The sequence below is a fragment of the Terrapene carolina genome, unplaced genomic scaffold, assembly GCF_002925995.2.
Source record: "Terrapene carolina triunguis isolate 2854851 unplaced genomic scaffold, T_m_triunguis-2.0 Scaffold33891, whole genome shotgun sequence".
NCBI classification, from domain to species: domain Eukaryota; kingdom Metazoa; phylum Chordata; order Testudines; family Emydidae; genus Terrapene; species Terrapene triunguis.
In genome coordinates this window covers 9,103,068-9,118,559 of record NW_020698242.1, presented here as the reverse complement: position 1 = coordinate 9,118,559, position 15,492 = coordinate 9,103,068, and the positions used below count along the sequence as shown (strand labels likewise).

Below are 15,492 nucleotides of genomic sequence, written 5' to 3'. Positions count from 1 at the left end.
CGGGGGGGGGGGCGGCCGGAGCCCCGGGGGGAGGGCGCCGGGGAGGAGGGCGGCGAGCCCGGCCGTGGCCCCACTCTCCCCGGGGGCCGGAGCGCCGCGCTGCCCCCCTTCAGGTGCCGCCCCAAGCACCAGCTTGGTGGGCTGGTGCCTGGAGCCGGCCCTGCTCCCTGTCAGCTGCTGACCACTAGGCAGGTGAGCAGTCAGTTGGCTGCCTCTGTTCTGGTGCCACAGCAGCCCCTGGTGGGCAACAGGCATAACTGCAGAGCCTCTCCATCAGAATCTATTGTCTGCAGAGAAAAAAAAAAAAATCTGTGGGACATATGTATTCTGTGCGGGCATCGTGGTGCAGAATTCCCTCAAGAATTACATACCCTGGATGTGCAGCATTATACCATTTCACTGTTTGCAGTATCTGGTATTATACAACGTAGTATGTTACTAGTTTTTAAAGTTTACAATGTGACATAATTATATGCCTGGGGGCAGGACTTGGATCAGGCTGATATAATATGCTGGGACCTCGCTCAAGCTGCAGTCGTCTTCTGCGGAATCTTAATTTTCATTTTAAAAAGTCTGTTTAGGGTGGCAAAGAAAACCTCAAATGTGAACTGATTGTGATAGCTACAAGAGTTTGCAGTAAGCCTTGAACAATAGCTCTGAGATGCCCGGTGGTGATTTTAAATGTCATTGTTAACAATTTAATTCCTCATGTAAGAAAGGAGAGGGAGCATACCTATGTCTGCACCATTCACAGTGAGTGACTTCTCCTTTTGGTGCCACAAGTGAGTGTTGCTTAGGAGAGGGCAGCACTTTCCTTCACACAAGAAGGAGCCTGGTAGAGCCCAGTTGGGAATCTGAGACCCACTGAGGGGGACATCAGTCCAAGGCGCTAAGGAATTGATGTCAGAATGCAACCATATTTTGAGCATCTGCACAACAGGCTGAATGGCAACTCACATGGGCAGACCTTGGAAGAGTACCACTGCCCTTCTCCTTCCCCTAATTTCTCCCCTGCCTTGGAGAGGCTATTAGTAGATATTAGCCATGCTTGTTTTAATCAGTGTTTGAGTCCAGTTTTTCAATGACTCAAAATCCATTAGTTCTTCTTCGAGTGCTTGCTCATGTCCATTCCATGTTAGATGTGTGTACGCCGTGTGCACCATTGCCGGAGATTTTTACCTCAGTGGTATCCGTCGGGCCAGCTCTAGCGCTCTCTGGACCCGCGGGCTTATGCACCGGTATATGGGCGCCACCAACACCGCACCCTCGTCAGTTCCTTCTTACGGCCTGAGACAGTTGCTGGAACAACTCTTGCTTCGGCAAGGCATTCTTCTCAGTGGTTTCTTACACTGTTTCATAGTTTGTCTTAAGTATAGTTGTAGTGTATATATTGTAAATAGCATTAGTGTAAATGGTTAGAACTCCAGTCTCCTTATCATCAAGGGGCTTTCTTCGTCCCTGGGGCTAGGCATGCCCGGTCCACGGGTTTCAAACCCGGTGCCTCTAGTGGCAAGCCTATGTCCATGAGCAACCCACACTCCAATTGTCTGAAGAGTTTGGGAGACTCTCCTGTCCACCACAAGTCTCTGGACCCTCGGCATCGAATGGAGGCTGAGAGGGTACCGCTCCGCCATGGTCACTTCAGGAGGGTTCTTCATCTGTCTCTGAGGTAGAACCATACGTCCAGCCTAAGGGCCACCACACCGGCACCCATCCTGTGTACCACCCGATCTTGGTATGGGTCCTCCCACCGGTGCATGGCCAAGTGAACAGTGGCCTATGCAATGGTCATACTGGAATCCTTGAGGGTTTCCCCCAGTACTGGGTCCACCTTCCCGCTGATCTTACTCAGTTGCTTCTGAGAGGTGGGGTCCCGCTCCATCCTGCTCGGCATCGAACCCCAATTCCGGTACCAACCCCAATACCCATATTCAGGATGTAGTCCCCATGGATGTTGTTGAGGCTGAGGAAGAGAAAAAAACCTCCTCCCTCTGGTACAAGCCTCTTCCTCCTGCTCCTCCTCAGATGAGGCCGTCTCAGGGCTGAATATCTTGCTTCCACAAGCTGACTTCAGGACTCATCAGGAGCTTCTAAAGCAGATAGCAGCTATCCTGGGGCTAGAGATTGAGGAACTCAAAGAACCATCCCACATCCTTGTTGACATTCTGGCTGCAGCAGCTCCTTCTGAGGTTGCCCTGTCCATTAATGAGGCTGTAATGGGTATGGTCAGGGCCCTGTGGCAAACCTCTTCTTCTCTGCCCTCCACCTCTAGTCTTGGATGCATCCAACCTAGGTTGGGGAGTCCACCTAGTGTTCCTCCCACAGATCCCAGGAAAGGTAGTGCAGATACTGATGGACAACACCATGGCTGTGTTCTACATCAACAAACGGAGGAGCCCGATCCTCTGCATTGTGTCAGAAGGCCGTCTGTCTATGGGAATTCTGCGTAAAGTACTCCACGCACCTCAAGGCTTCACATCTTCCGGGAGCCTGTAGAACACCCTGGTGGATCACCTCAGCAGATCCTTCTTCTTTCACCACAAATGGTCCCTTTACCCAGAGGTCACCAGGTTCATCTTCCAAAGAGAGGGGGACCTCCCCAGGTAGACCTGTTCGCAACCAAGCAGAATAGAAAATGCCAACAGTTTGCTTGTTGCGTGGGCACAGTCCGGGCTCCCTCTCCGTTGTTTTCCTGCTTCCATGGACAGAGCTACTATTCTGCATATTTTTTCCAGTTCCTCTGGTTCACAAGGTCCTCCTAAAGATCAAGCTTGACGAGGCAAGAGTTATTCTTATAGCCCCGGTGTGACCGTGCCAGCACTGGCTTGGCACGCTGCTCCCGCTCCTCCCACACCTGATCTCATAAGACCACGGTTGGTTACTCCGCCTGAACCTCAGCTCCCTTCATCTAACTGCATGGAAGTTGCATGGCTAAACCGAGAGGAGCAGGCCTGTTCGGAATAAGTTCAACAGGTCTGCTGGGCAGTAGGAAGCCATCCACTAGGGCTACCTACTTCGCCAAATGGAAGCGGTTCTTGATATGGTCATCCCATCGAGGTGTCTCTCCAACTCAGTCTTCCCTTGCGTCCACCCTGTACTACTTGCTCCATCTAAAGCAACAAGGTCTGGCTCCCACATCTAGGAGCAATTTTGGCCTTCCACCCACCGGTGGGCGGAAGATCAGTGTTCTCTCACGAGATGACACTGCTTTCTTAAGGGATTGTACCCACAGGTTCACTAGCTGATTCCCCTGTGGGTCTTAAACTTGGTCCTTTTGAGACTCATGGGTCCTCCCTTTGAGACGCTAACATCGTGCCCTCTGCTACTTCTTTCCTGTAAGGTTTCCTTCCTGGTAGTGATCACCTCAGCCAGAAGGGTCTCTGAAATCAAGGCCCTTGCGTCAGAGCCTCTATACACCATGTTCTTCAAGGGCAGAGTCCAACTGTGCCCCCACCTGGCCTTCTTGCCAAAGGCGGTTTCACAATCCCATAGCAACCAGGCCATTTTTTCTGCCAGTCTTTTCCCCAAAGCCTCACCAGAATTCAGAAGAGTGGCAGCTTCTCTCATTGGATGTTAAGCGTGCCCTCACCTTCTATAGCAAGTGGACTAAATTCTTTCACAAATCCATACAACTCTTTGTAGCAGTAGCAGAAAGGATGAAAGGACTTCCAGTGTCAGCTCAGAGGATCTCATCCTGGATAACCTCCTGTATTCAGGCATGCTACGAACAGGCGAATGTCCCATCTCCGGCGACCCTAATCACTCACTCCACGAGAGCTCAGTCCTCTTCAGAGGCATTCTTCCTGCAGGTTCCAATCCAAGACCTCTGAAGGGCTGCAACTTGGTCATTGGTTCATGCCTTTGCATCCCACTATGCCATCACCCAAAAGGCTTGAGATGACTCCAGGTTTGGAAGAGCAGTGTTGCAGTCAGCATGTCCTTGAACTCTGAGCCCGCTTCTTGAGGTACTGCTTGTGAGTCACCTAACATGGAATGGACATGAGCAAGCACTCAAAGAAGAAAAAATGGTTACTGTCCTTTCTGTAACTGTTCTTTGAGATGTATCTCTCATGTCCATTCCACGACCCACCTTCCTATTCCTCTGTTGGAGTTGGCCAATAAGAAAGAAGTGAGATGATGTGGGACCGGTGGCGCGCCTTATACTGGTGCATATGTGCACTGCTCCAGAGAGCGCTAGAGCCAGCCTGACTGATACCACTGAGGAGGAAATCTCCACCAGTGGCAGACTTGGCATGCATACATACCTAATATGGAATGGACGTGAGCAACACATCTCAAAGAACAACAGTTACAGAAAGGCTAGTAACCCTTTTTTTCCACTTTATAACATTTGTAATTGTAATGTGATCCAAAGAGTAATAAATTAGTGTACATTGTTGTACTTGCTGAGATTTTTTTATTTGAACTTTGCTGGAGTTGGTTTTACTCCATTTTATCCAATTAATAAATGATACTGCACCCAAGCATGTAATTTCCTAACGATAAAAATTGGCTGCAAGGAATGTCTGCATTACTGACTGACAAAATGATCAAGACTAAGCAAATTTCTATTTATTTCCAGATGTATATAGCCCTAATTTCAGCTCATGCACTCATTCTGTGTGGGTTTCAGTTTTTCTCTTGTGTCCGAGGACAGTGGACTGGTAAGCATGCGTTTACTTCTACCACCATAACCAAGCAGTGTTTATAAATAAAAAAATCATAATGTTTGCAAGTGTTTCAACTGTTTAATACAAAGTGCCATGAATATTCTCTTGCCATCTTATTTTCTTGTGTGGTGCATAGTTGAAATTAGCTAATTCCTCCATGCTTTCTTGTGCTTATTAGTATTTCAAGGCAATGTTTTGGTGCACCAGAGCTCACTGGGCTGTCAAGATCATGGGGAGAGTTATATGGCTGAAGGAATATCAGGGTCCTTAATGCAAGGGGATGGAGGATCATTGCTGTAAATACCAGGGAAGGCATGTGGATGAGGGGCTCAAGAGTCACCTTGAATAATAACAACTAGGGATGGGCTCTAGAGCATAGGTGGGGCAGCATTTCATAAGGGTCTTAATACTGGGGGAAGTCCTAGGACCAAGTAAGGGGCTTAGTTCATTGAGTCCTGGGTGAGGGTATTCAAACATAAAATGCCTTACTTCAGTCTTTCATACACATATCTCTTTATTTCATTTTTTGCATATTATAATGCAGTTTGGAATGTGCACGGCTCATCTTTAGGGGAACCTGTCCAGGCAGGACTGCAGTCACTTTCGAATTAGCATTTACTTGTCTAATAAACTGAGTTGTCTAGAACTGTACAGCCTATGGGATGGAAAGTAAAAGATTTGCAAAATCTGGGGTTGAGCTGATTTAGCCACTGTAAAATAAATACAAACATATTTTATCACTTTGTGTTGAAGAGGAGGCACACTTCTCTGGAGTTGCTATTTGCATGGGTTCTTAGTGTGATTTTTTTCATAATTAAGTTTATTCTTTTCACAGAATGCAGTGACTTCTCCCCGCCTGTAACTGTGATCCTGATGGTCTTTTTGTGCCTTGAGGGTTTTCTGTTTCTCACTTTCACTGCTGTTATGTTTGGCACCCAAATCCACTCAATATGCAATGATGAAACGGTAAAACCTACTTCCCTTGCTTGGTGTAATAATTCTAATATAAGACTTGACTAGATATAGCTTTATTGGCCTACGATAGAGGGGCTTTTATGATGGTGAAAATATTCAAATCATAAACACATATCTATTATTTTCCCTGCTACTGGGAGAATCAGAAATAATTATTTGTTTTTGCTAAAGAGCAGATGTGTAACAAATGTGTTCTCCTTAAGGCCTGGTCTACACTAGGGGCGGGAGATCGATCTAAGATACGCAACTTCAGCTATGAGAATAGCGTAGCTGAAGTCGACGTATCTTAGATCGGCTTAGAATCACTTACTTCGCGTCCTCGCGGCGCAGGATTGACGACTGCTGCTCCCCCATCGACTTTGCTTCCGCCTCTCGCCAAGCTGGAGTTCAGCAGTTGACGGGAGAGTGATTGGGGATTGATTTATCGCATCTACATTACACGCGATAAATCGATCCCCGATAGATGGATCGCTACCCGCCGATCCAGCGGGTAGTGTAGTCGTACCCTTAGTACTGACTTCCCCTACATGATGCGGTAGGGTGAGACTTTCAAAGGCTTTTAGAACAAGTTGCATTGTCTTTCAGTGGGGCTTGCGCTGCTAAATTACTTCGACACTTATGGGTGGGATTTTCATAATTCTTAGATTGTCACCAAAAGTGTACATGATGTGCCTAATCTGGGATTAGCAATGTGCTTTTTTTTTTTTTTTTTCCTTTTTTACTGCACTGAAATAATGTACTGGCCGATACTTGGTGTTAATTCATTTTCCTCCCCAAATCCCAGTGTAAACATTGGAAGAATGTCATCCACTGTGAGTCATTGACTGAAGATGTAAGGGAGTTGAGTTCACAATGGCATTCTGAATTTTCTCAGCTGATGCTGCTTTGCAAAAGGGAAAACAAATGGTAAATGTTCCGCTGGCCTTAGTGGGAAGTGAGGACTGTAAATGATCTGATTTGAGTTGAGATTCTCAATGGCCGTTTTATTTCATTTTTGATAGATTCAATAATTGTAGTTAACAGCTTCTTATTAGTACAGCTCCCTAGCATGCGGTGCCGCTAGTGTTCATTTTAGCTTTTTGTGGTGCTTAGTGTTTCGCTTCTCATGGAATACTGTTGCAGAAACATATTTACTAAATATGCAATGCATTCAGCAAGCTTTAAATACTTACTTTGTGCCGCATTCCCCCACAGTTCAATGAATCATTCTGATTTCTTTCTTAGGCCTGGTCCACACTAACCCCCCCACTTCGAACTAACATACGCAACTTCAGCTACATGAATAACGTAGCTGAAGTCGAAGTACCTTAGTTCGAACTTACCGCGGGTCCAGATGCGGCAGGCAGGCTCCCCCGTCGACTCCACGTACTCCTCTCGCGGAGCAGGAGTACCGGCGTCGACGGCGAGCACTTCCGGGATCGATTTATCGCGTCTAGACAAGACGCGATAAATCGATCCCAGAAGATCGATTGCTTACCGCCGGACCCGGAGGTAAGTATAGACATACCCTTAGAAAAAAATAGCACTAATTTGTTTCACGCACACCAGTTTGGTGCCTAATTGCATTGCTGCACAGGGTTTGTCACTATTTCTAGTTTAGACCCCACTTCTCTCTTTGAAGGGGGACAGGAAAAAGTCTTGTGGGATCCCCCAATTCTGGCCATTCCATAGTGGGGAGGGTTGGATGGAGTTGTTTCTTCAGATCATGGTGCTGGTCTTCCATTCAGCTTTAGAGGTTTGCTGGAGAGTCATGCAAGACACTTAGTCCTTGCAGGTCTTGGCTAACAGCATCTTCACTTGTACCCCTTAATACAGAAGTGCACTGTACTGTTACTAGACATCCAGATGTAACGTTTCGACTGCCGGAATTTGAGTTGTTCATACTCTGAATCTGATATTAGTACAGTAATGATGCTCCCTTTTAATCCAGAACTTTGTTTAACCAGATATTCCATGTTGCCATTCAATTTGCTTAAGATTTTTTAATGTTCTATAGTGACCAGAGGTGTGCATGTATCAGGTTAGTCTGCGTGTATACATAATTCATACATAATTGAAGATCTTCGTAGTCTGAGTGGTACTAATGAGAATTAACCTTTCTTTAGGAAAATAAAGTATAGATGCAAAACACTATTAAAATTGATGATTTAAATCTGGGTTTCCTGTGTCTTGATTTAAATCAATCCACCCTGCTGGCTGTTAAGTGTATAACTGTTTGTTTTAATTTATGTGCAGGAGATTGAGAGGCTTAAAAGTGAAAAGCCAACATGGGAGAGGAGACTACGTTGGGAAGGGATGAAATCTGTCTTTGGGGGCCAACCTTCACTCCTGTGGATCAATCCTTTTGCAGGATTTCGAATCAGGCAACTTTTGCTGAGAGCAAAGAAAGGGGGACCTGAGTTTTCTGTGTGAGCCTGCCTAATCATACTTGAACTTGCAAGAATACTATATAAATATTTATTTGGGGCCAGAAATGGCTGTCTACATATAATCTGTGACCATCTGAAACAAACAAGACATTTGCTTGTAGCAAGCAGAGTTTTATAGTCACAGACATCTCATTAACTTTCAGAAACGTAAACTGGATGCTGTAGCCATCTTTCAGCAGGATAACAAAAGAAAGGTGTGTAACCACACTAAAGAAGCCAAAATGTCGTCATACTACTGTAACTTATTGTTTAATGGGATTAATTTTGCATTTTTGTTGAACTGTTTATTTGATAAATGTTTTGGGAATTACCTGTGTGTTTTATAAAATTATGAGCCGAGGTGCAGTTTTCAATCATGAGATCAAGTAGTTAAGTTGGAAGCCCATTTTAAATGGCATCAAGCTTTCTAAATCCATTAGTTTTCAGGGAATAATGACTTAGTCAGTCCTTTAATTTTATTTATATTTTCATTTGTCCTGATAGTCAAAATAATATTGTTACGTCCCACTTCAGACATGCAGTCCTTGCATACTAGTAATTTGAGATTTGTGCGCGTGGTAACATAAACATGTCAGATGCACTCCTCCAGCCCTGCCAGATGTCTTCCGTGATTCACAATAGCATGTCTTGTATTTGGCAGCATTAATCTTAAATGGCATTTAGGTAAATTCTAAATGTGCAGTAATCAAATATTTTTAACTTTAGCTATGGGTCAATTCTGCCCTGCGATACTTGTCTTCAATTCTCAGTGCATTGACTTTAAAGGAACTCGTGTGTGGGTATCTGAGGGACCAGTGACTAGATCCTCCTGTAGGATTAAAAATGAATGTATTGCAGATTGGTATAACTTTGATCCAAAGAACAATCATTATTGTAAGGTCCTGAGGCCCCCCCTTTTTTGTGTGTGTGTGTGTAGATTTTACACACCTTCAGAAACTAGTAAATAGTTCACCAGTCACTTAAATAGAGCCATCCCTGAAAGGAGGGAGACTTCCTTCAGAGTTAGGGAATGTAATCCCAGTCTCCTTTGTGCAAGTACAAGAAATCTGAGTGTAAAATGGAAAATGTGTATAGAGTATATAAAGGGGGGAAATTTCCATTTCACCATTTTCCAATCAAAACTGCTTGAAAACAAAAGAAATGAACAGTGTAGAAATGTAACTTTTTGTGCGTCTGACAAATAACAGTAGTTCTAAGATGTGTTCCTAGATCTCTAAGTAATGAGACAATTTGCAAGTGATGAAATACAGCTGAAAATGGATTATCTTAAACACTACAGATAGAAGAATTTTTGTATTTATCATTACTTTGTTGTCTTTGAATTATCCACTGCACAAAGGATAAAACAGGAGCCTTGATGCATAGCTTGGAACTGTGCCTGGAAAGTAAACAGCTCCCTGTTCTGGGACTTGCCTTAAACTTGTCCAGTTTTTGTTTTTGCTTTACCATTAGCATCAACAAGTTTATCCCACCTCAAGCAGTATGATATGCTCAAGGATCTCCCATTAGTAAGTTTACATTCACAGACTGAAAATATACTTTCTTTTCTTAGTGACTTGTTTCTCCATTTCTGTGCAACTCTTTGTGGAATCTTAATTCTTAATCATACTGATTCTTCATCACATTTATGTCCTAGTATGTGTCGGTTTACTAAGGGATCCATTCAATATACCATGGTCCAATGAACAAAACTGTGCAATACTTCGGAAGATGTATACAGTGCTTAGGGAGTAGGTATGTAATATGGAGAATTGCCAGATGAACACATCCAATAAAGCCACAGACAGATGAACAAAAATACATGTATCATGTAAATGAGGGGGAAGGTTGGAAGTTGGACAAGAATCTTCGAATATTCAGTTCAACATCCCCCATAAATATTGGAGAAAAATGTATCTGGCTTTGTCATGAGGCTTTTAGTATGTATATTGTTTAATAAAATATACTGATGAAAATCAGAAAATATCATTTAAAGCAGTTGAAACCTGTGACTTTGTGCGTGTGTGTGAAATCAAGTTGATTTGGCTTTTCGAACCCTTGTTACATTGTAACTTTTTAATGTAAAAATAAAGTAATGAATAAGTCTTAAAGTTAATGAACTTCCACTCCCTATCTCGGTCATTCTCTTACCTGTGCTTATTTAGACTGGAAGCTCTTTAGTTCAAGGACCATGTCTCTCTGCCTTTTAGATTTACAAACACACTTACTAAATTTCTCAGTGCACGTGAGAAATATCATCGGTTACAGACTACAAAACCAGAAGGGACCTGCTGTGATCATCCAGACTGACCTCAAACGCACACACTAAATATTGACCCTGTGTCATGCTTAAGGATACAATCCATTTTAAGGGCATTCAATCAAATGGCCATCTGGCATTGTTCAGCTTCATGGCCACTCGGTGTTGGCAATCAAAGGGAGAAGCTACTGCTGCAGGATGCTCTGGACTAATTAGTATTGGTTGGGTAACAGCCATCTATAAAACAGTGACTGTCCATGAATACGGAACGAACCCCCCACCTCCACAAAGGCAGATGATCCTCACTGAATTCTTCCGTTCAGGAGAGTTCATTTCCGTCAAACACTGCATCTGTTTGTATAGATGGTGTTTAGTCTGGAAAAAAAGACGGAGAGGGGACAGAATCGTTTTCAAGTACATAAAAGGTTGTTACAAGGAGGAGGAAGAAAAAATATTGTTCTTAACCGCTGAGGATAGGACAAGAAGCCATGGGGTTAAATTGCAGCAAGGGCGGTTTAGGTTGAACATTAGGAAAAACTTCCTAAGTGTCAGAGTGGTTAGGCACTGGGATTAAAATGTCTAGGGAGGTTGTGGAATCTCCATCATTGGGGATTTTTAAGAGCAGGTTGTACAAACACCTGTTAGGGATGATCTAGATCGGGGTGGGCAAACGTTTTGGCCCGAGGGCCACATCTGGGTATGGAAATTGTATGGGGGGCCATGAATGCTCTTGAAACGGGGAGTTGGGATGCGGGAGGGGGTGAGGGCTCCGGCTGGGGGGGTGGGCTCTGGGGTTGGGCCAGAAATAAGTTCAGGGTATGGGAAGGGGCTCCCGGGTTGGGGTGTGTGTGGGGGGGTCTCCGGCTGGGGGTGCAGACGAGGGGTTAGGGGTGCAGGAGGTTGCTCCGGGCTGGGACCGAGGGGTTTGGAGGGGGATCAGGGCTGGGGCAGGGAGTTGGGGCACAGGAGGGGGTCAGAGGTGCAGTCTCCGGGCGGCACTTACCTCAAGCAGCTCCCAGAAACAATGGCATGTCCCCCCTCCATTTCCTATGTAGAGGCGCAGCCAGGCGGCTCTACGCGCTGCCCTATCTGCAGCCCCCTCCCCCCGCAGCTCCCATTGGCCGTGGTTCCCGGCCAATGGGAGCTGCAGGGGTGGCGTCTGCGGGTGGGGCTGTGTGCAGAGCCACCTGGCCGCGCCTCCAAATAAGAGACGGAAAGGGGACATGCCGCTGCTTCTGGGAGCTGCGCGGAGTGGGACAAGCCACCAACCCCGCTCCCCGGCTGGAGCACCGGAGCGGGGCAAGCCCCAGACTCTACTTCGTGACGGGAGCTCGAGGGCCGGATTAAAACATCTGAAGGGCCGGATACGGCCCCTGGGCGGTAGTTTGCCCACCTCTGGTCTAGATAATACTTAGTCCTGCCTTGAGTGCTAGGGGACTGGACTAGATGACCTCTCGAGATCCCTTCCAGTTCTATGATCATATGGTTGTGGTAATCTGTATTTCTTGATAAAATGTATTCTTACCTCTTCCTAGCCATGCAATACAATTAAAAATGTAAGGTAAGTGACAGGTGGAGATCGGGGGGTGCAGGGTGCGTGGATAACTTTAAATAGTGTGGGATACTTAGGGAATAATATTTTGCGTTCTTGTAAATTGTAAATCTGAGTATAGATTGCATATTATCTCTTCTCACTTCAAAGTATACTGGGTTGGCAAAGATGTGCACTAATGTCTGTTCACTAGTACTTTGTAACCTGTTTTAAAACCTCTTCTGGGATTCAAAAATCCATTTTTGTTAATGACTTTGCACAAATTGGCATATTGAAATATTGCTCACCTTTGCGTACTTCCTTTCCACCAATCAGGATGGGAAAGTAAGGTACCAAACGACAACTGACTCAAACAGGCCAAAAATTAACTTGTCCTCTCAGATGTTGCCAATTCATTTGGCTTTTTTTCCCTAAATAGGGGGTGTGGGGTAGATGTATTCTGGATCGGCAGCTGCCTTGGCATATCGTTTCAGACAATAGCTGTAATTCTGCCATTCCCAAGAAGCTGTGTACAATGTGTTCCAGGTGACCATCCCAAACACTAGCATCAGGAGTGGGAGGCTGGCCAGCAAGAAGAAAAGTTTTCTGCCTTATAGAAGGAAAGGGTAGAAGAAGAGAATGATGAGCCACTTGAAGAAGGGAAAGAGATGAGGGACCCATTTTGGTGGGCATGGGAGGAACCAAACTGCTCTCTACTGAGAGCACCAATACATCTGGGGTTGGTTCTTTCCATACATGAGACTCTTTGAACTATTCTTTAAACTGCAACCTACCCTTTCCGTTTATATTGAAGACCATATAAGATGCTCTTTAATATAGACTTAATGATAGGGGAGGAATAAAAGATGGGGAGGAGGCAAAAGTTCTTGAGAGTGCAGAGGGGGGGAAATCTTACCTTAAGGTAAGACAAACTACCATTTGATATTTTACCTGTGGCTTCCAGGAGAAGGCTTTAAAACCAGTACCAGTTAACACTGTAACTGTCCCTTTGAAGCATCACAAAACAAGCTTTGAAAATCAAGTAGTGGCTTTTCTTGAACATGAATACTTTGATAATTGGGATATTTCAGTAAACTCTTGAAAACTAGGCACTAAAGAAGACTCATTGCAAGACTTCTGCTTGGCGTACTTTTGTTCAGTTTTCAGATGTCTGCTAAAACGGCTTCTGAGCCTCAACTGAGGCAAAACCTACCTCCTGGTTTGCTAATCGGTAATTAAAACCTTATCCAAACCAATGCAGCCTCTTCCTTTGCACTAGCTGACTCAAGTCTCTGGTTTATTTACAAAGCTGTGAAGGCTCCCATCATTTGATCCTTTCTTCATTCATGGCAGCTTGTATAGAAAACTACCTTAAATGCATTTATATAAACTTGTGCTAACACTTTTTAATTGTATTTTGTAGCACGTTTTAACAATTTCTGATTTTGAGAAGTTCATACACGAGTAGTTAAGCCGTACTGTAGTCACGCTGGTCTATAAAGGTATGTCTATGTCTACAATGCATCTGGGAGCGAGTCTTCCAGCCCGTTTAGACAGGCTTGAGCTAGTACACACAAAGTAGCAATGTGGATGTTCTAGCTCAGGCTTTTTCAAGCCTAGGAGGTTGGGTGGACTTGAGAGCCTGAACTTTTGGCTGAGCTGAAATGTCGGCAGTGCTATTTGTAGTGCTCTACCTCAAGCCCTGTTAGCGTGTCTGCCCGGGTCATGTGTCCTCCTTCAGCTGAAATAGAAACTCCATAGCTGGAACTAGCCAATTTATCCTTTGCTGGTTTAATTTAGATCAGGGGTTCTCAAACTTCATTGTACTGCGACCCCCTTCTGACCACAAAAATTACTACATGACCCCAGGAGGGGGGACTGAAGCCTAAGTGCCCCACCCCCCAAGCTGTGCTGCCCTGGGTGGGAGGGGCCAAAGCCTGAGGCCCCTCCACCCTGGGTGGGGGGGCCAAAGCCAAATCCCAAGGGGGCCTATAACCTGAAGCCCTCAGGTTTGTCCTCAGGCCCAGGCCCCAGCAAGGCTAACGCCAGCCCCGGTGATCCCATTAAAACAGGGTTGTGACCCACAGTTTGAGAACCTGTTTGAGAACTGAGTTAGAAGTAATGTGGTCTATTTCATACTCCTTTTCTGAAGTCTTGAACTGTGGCTGAGACTAGTGTCAGTTTGTTCAAAAACATCTTTCCATATCCTAGAGGAAGCTGTCCTGTATTCATTTAAATACCTTCTCCATTAGTTTCTCAGTGCTGTCATAATGCTCAACTGTCTTCAAGGCTGATGATTACTTCAGCAGAGAAAAATGTTCTAGAACTGTGCGCACTGAGAATGTTCTTAATACGTTACCTGAATGTGGCTAATTAAGGTAGAAATTAAACACTGTAGATGGAGTCTCTTAATAAGTGAGCACATGAACATATTGATGATCACCTGTTCTGCATTCACATTTTTTCATTCTGTATGTTGCCATGTGCCTCAAGTGGCAATTAAACTTCTTTGCAATGCAAATAGAATATGATGAAAAAGGCTCCTGAAAATGTCTTGGGCTGAAATGTCTATATTCAGGTATAGCTTTCTGGTTATGTTCTGAATTTCTTATAGAAATAGGTACTGCTAGTAGCAGTCCTTTCAACATTTTCCAGCAGTCCCACAGTAGCAAATCAGAGTAACTTGTATTGCAACGGTATTTAGTACCAAAATAACAAAGTGGATGGTCACCACCACACATCACAGTTGCATAGTCTAGTCATTAATATAAGTGAAAACTTACTGTGTACTGAATATTTCAATAGTTTCCCTTGGGTCTATAATATAGTAAGAAGTTGAAGTATACACAAGACTGTACTTTAATATTTTCCACATGCTTTGATCTGTTATGTAAAAGACATATAACTAAAACATGAAAGAAGAGGTAACACCGTGCTTTCTAAGACATCTGTTTCTTTCAGTAAAGCAGTAGACATGCTGTCAAAGTATAGGAAGGTCTCAAAATTCATTCTTGCACCTTTATTTAAAAAAGAAAATCCAGAAATCTGGTACAGCACGTGCTATAACAACTTCCAAAGCATATTTGAATACACCTTAACAAATACATTAGATTTTTTCTTTTTGAAAGGCCTGTGCTCTTGGTAGGTGGGGGCAAGGGGGTGTGTGGAAAGGCCAAAGAGGGTGTTTCCTTGTGAAAAATCATTCCAACCCTGAGCAGTGTGGTTTTTTTTAACAGATAAGAACACAGTGTTTTTAGTAATGAGATGCTAACAACCAATTTGCAAAGATTTAATGTGATATCTTCTTTAAATGTATTTACAAGATCAAATATCAGTATGTTGCCATAGCAAAATATTTCCCCCCATCCTATTGAGCCATAAAGTGCTAATTACACAATGCTTATAAGCTATAGCGTGGCTTTGTGGCTATGTCCAATTAAACAGGTTGGCATATGTTACTTGCATGCTTACCAACATCAGTTTGTTTTTCTAACCTTTATATGCTTTGGGTGAAAATCTTTAGAGAAAACATATGCTCAGGAAAATCAGTGCAGAAACTTGAGCAACTTGCTACTAAAATGATTCGCAAAAACAAAGTAAATCAGAATGTGGAGCCTTTCCATCTGAGCTTTGTTTATACCAGGGGTC

At 44.2% G+C, this 15,492-nt stretch overlaps 1 protein-coding gene across 2 annotated transcripts in view; it reads left to right on the top strand.

The window, feature by feature from the left end:
* LOC112108579 (palmitoyltransferase ZDHHC7) overlaps positions 1–8,664 on the top strand; it is a 14,095-nt gene extending 5,431 nt beyond the window's left edge. For both annotated transcript variants that reach the window (XM_024202773.2, XM_024202774.2), the window contains 3 exons: positions 4,583–4,664; positions 5,506–5,636; positions 7,881–8,664. In XM_024202773.2, the coding sequence (XP_024058541.1) occupies positions 4,583–4,664; positions 5,506–5,636; positions 7,881–8,057 (390 nt within the window). In that variant the 3' untranslated portion in view covers positions 8,058–8,664. The remainder of the gene's footprint in view (positions 1–4,582; positions 4,665–5,505; positions 5,637–7,880) is intronic.
* Positions 8,665–15,492: the final 6,828 nt, after the last annotated feature.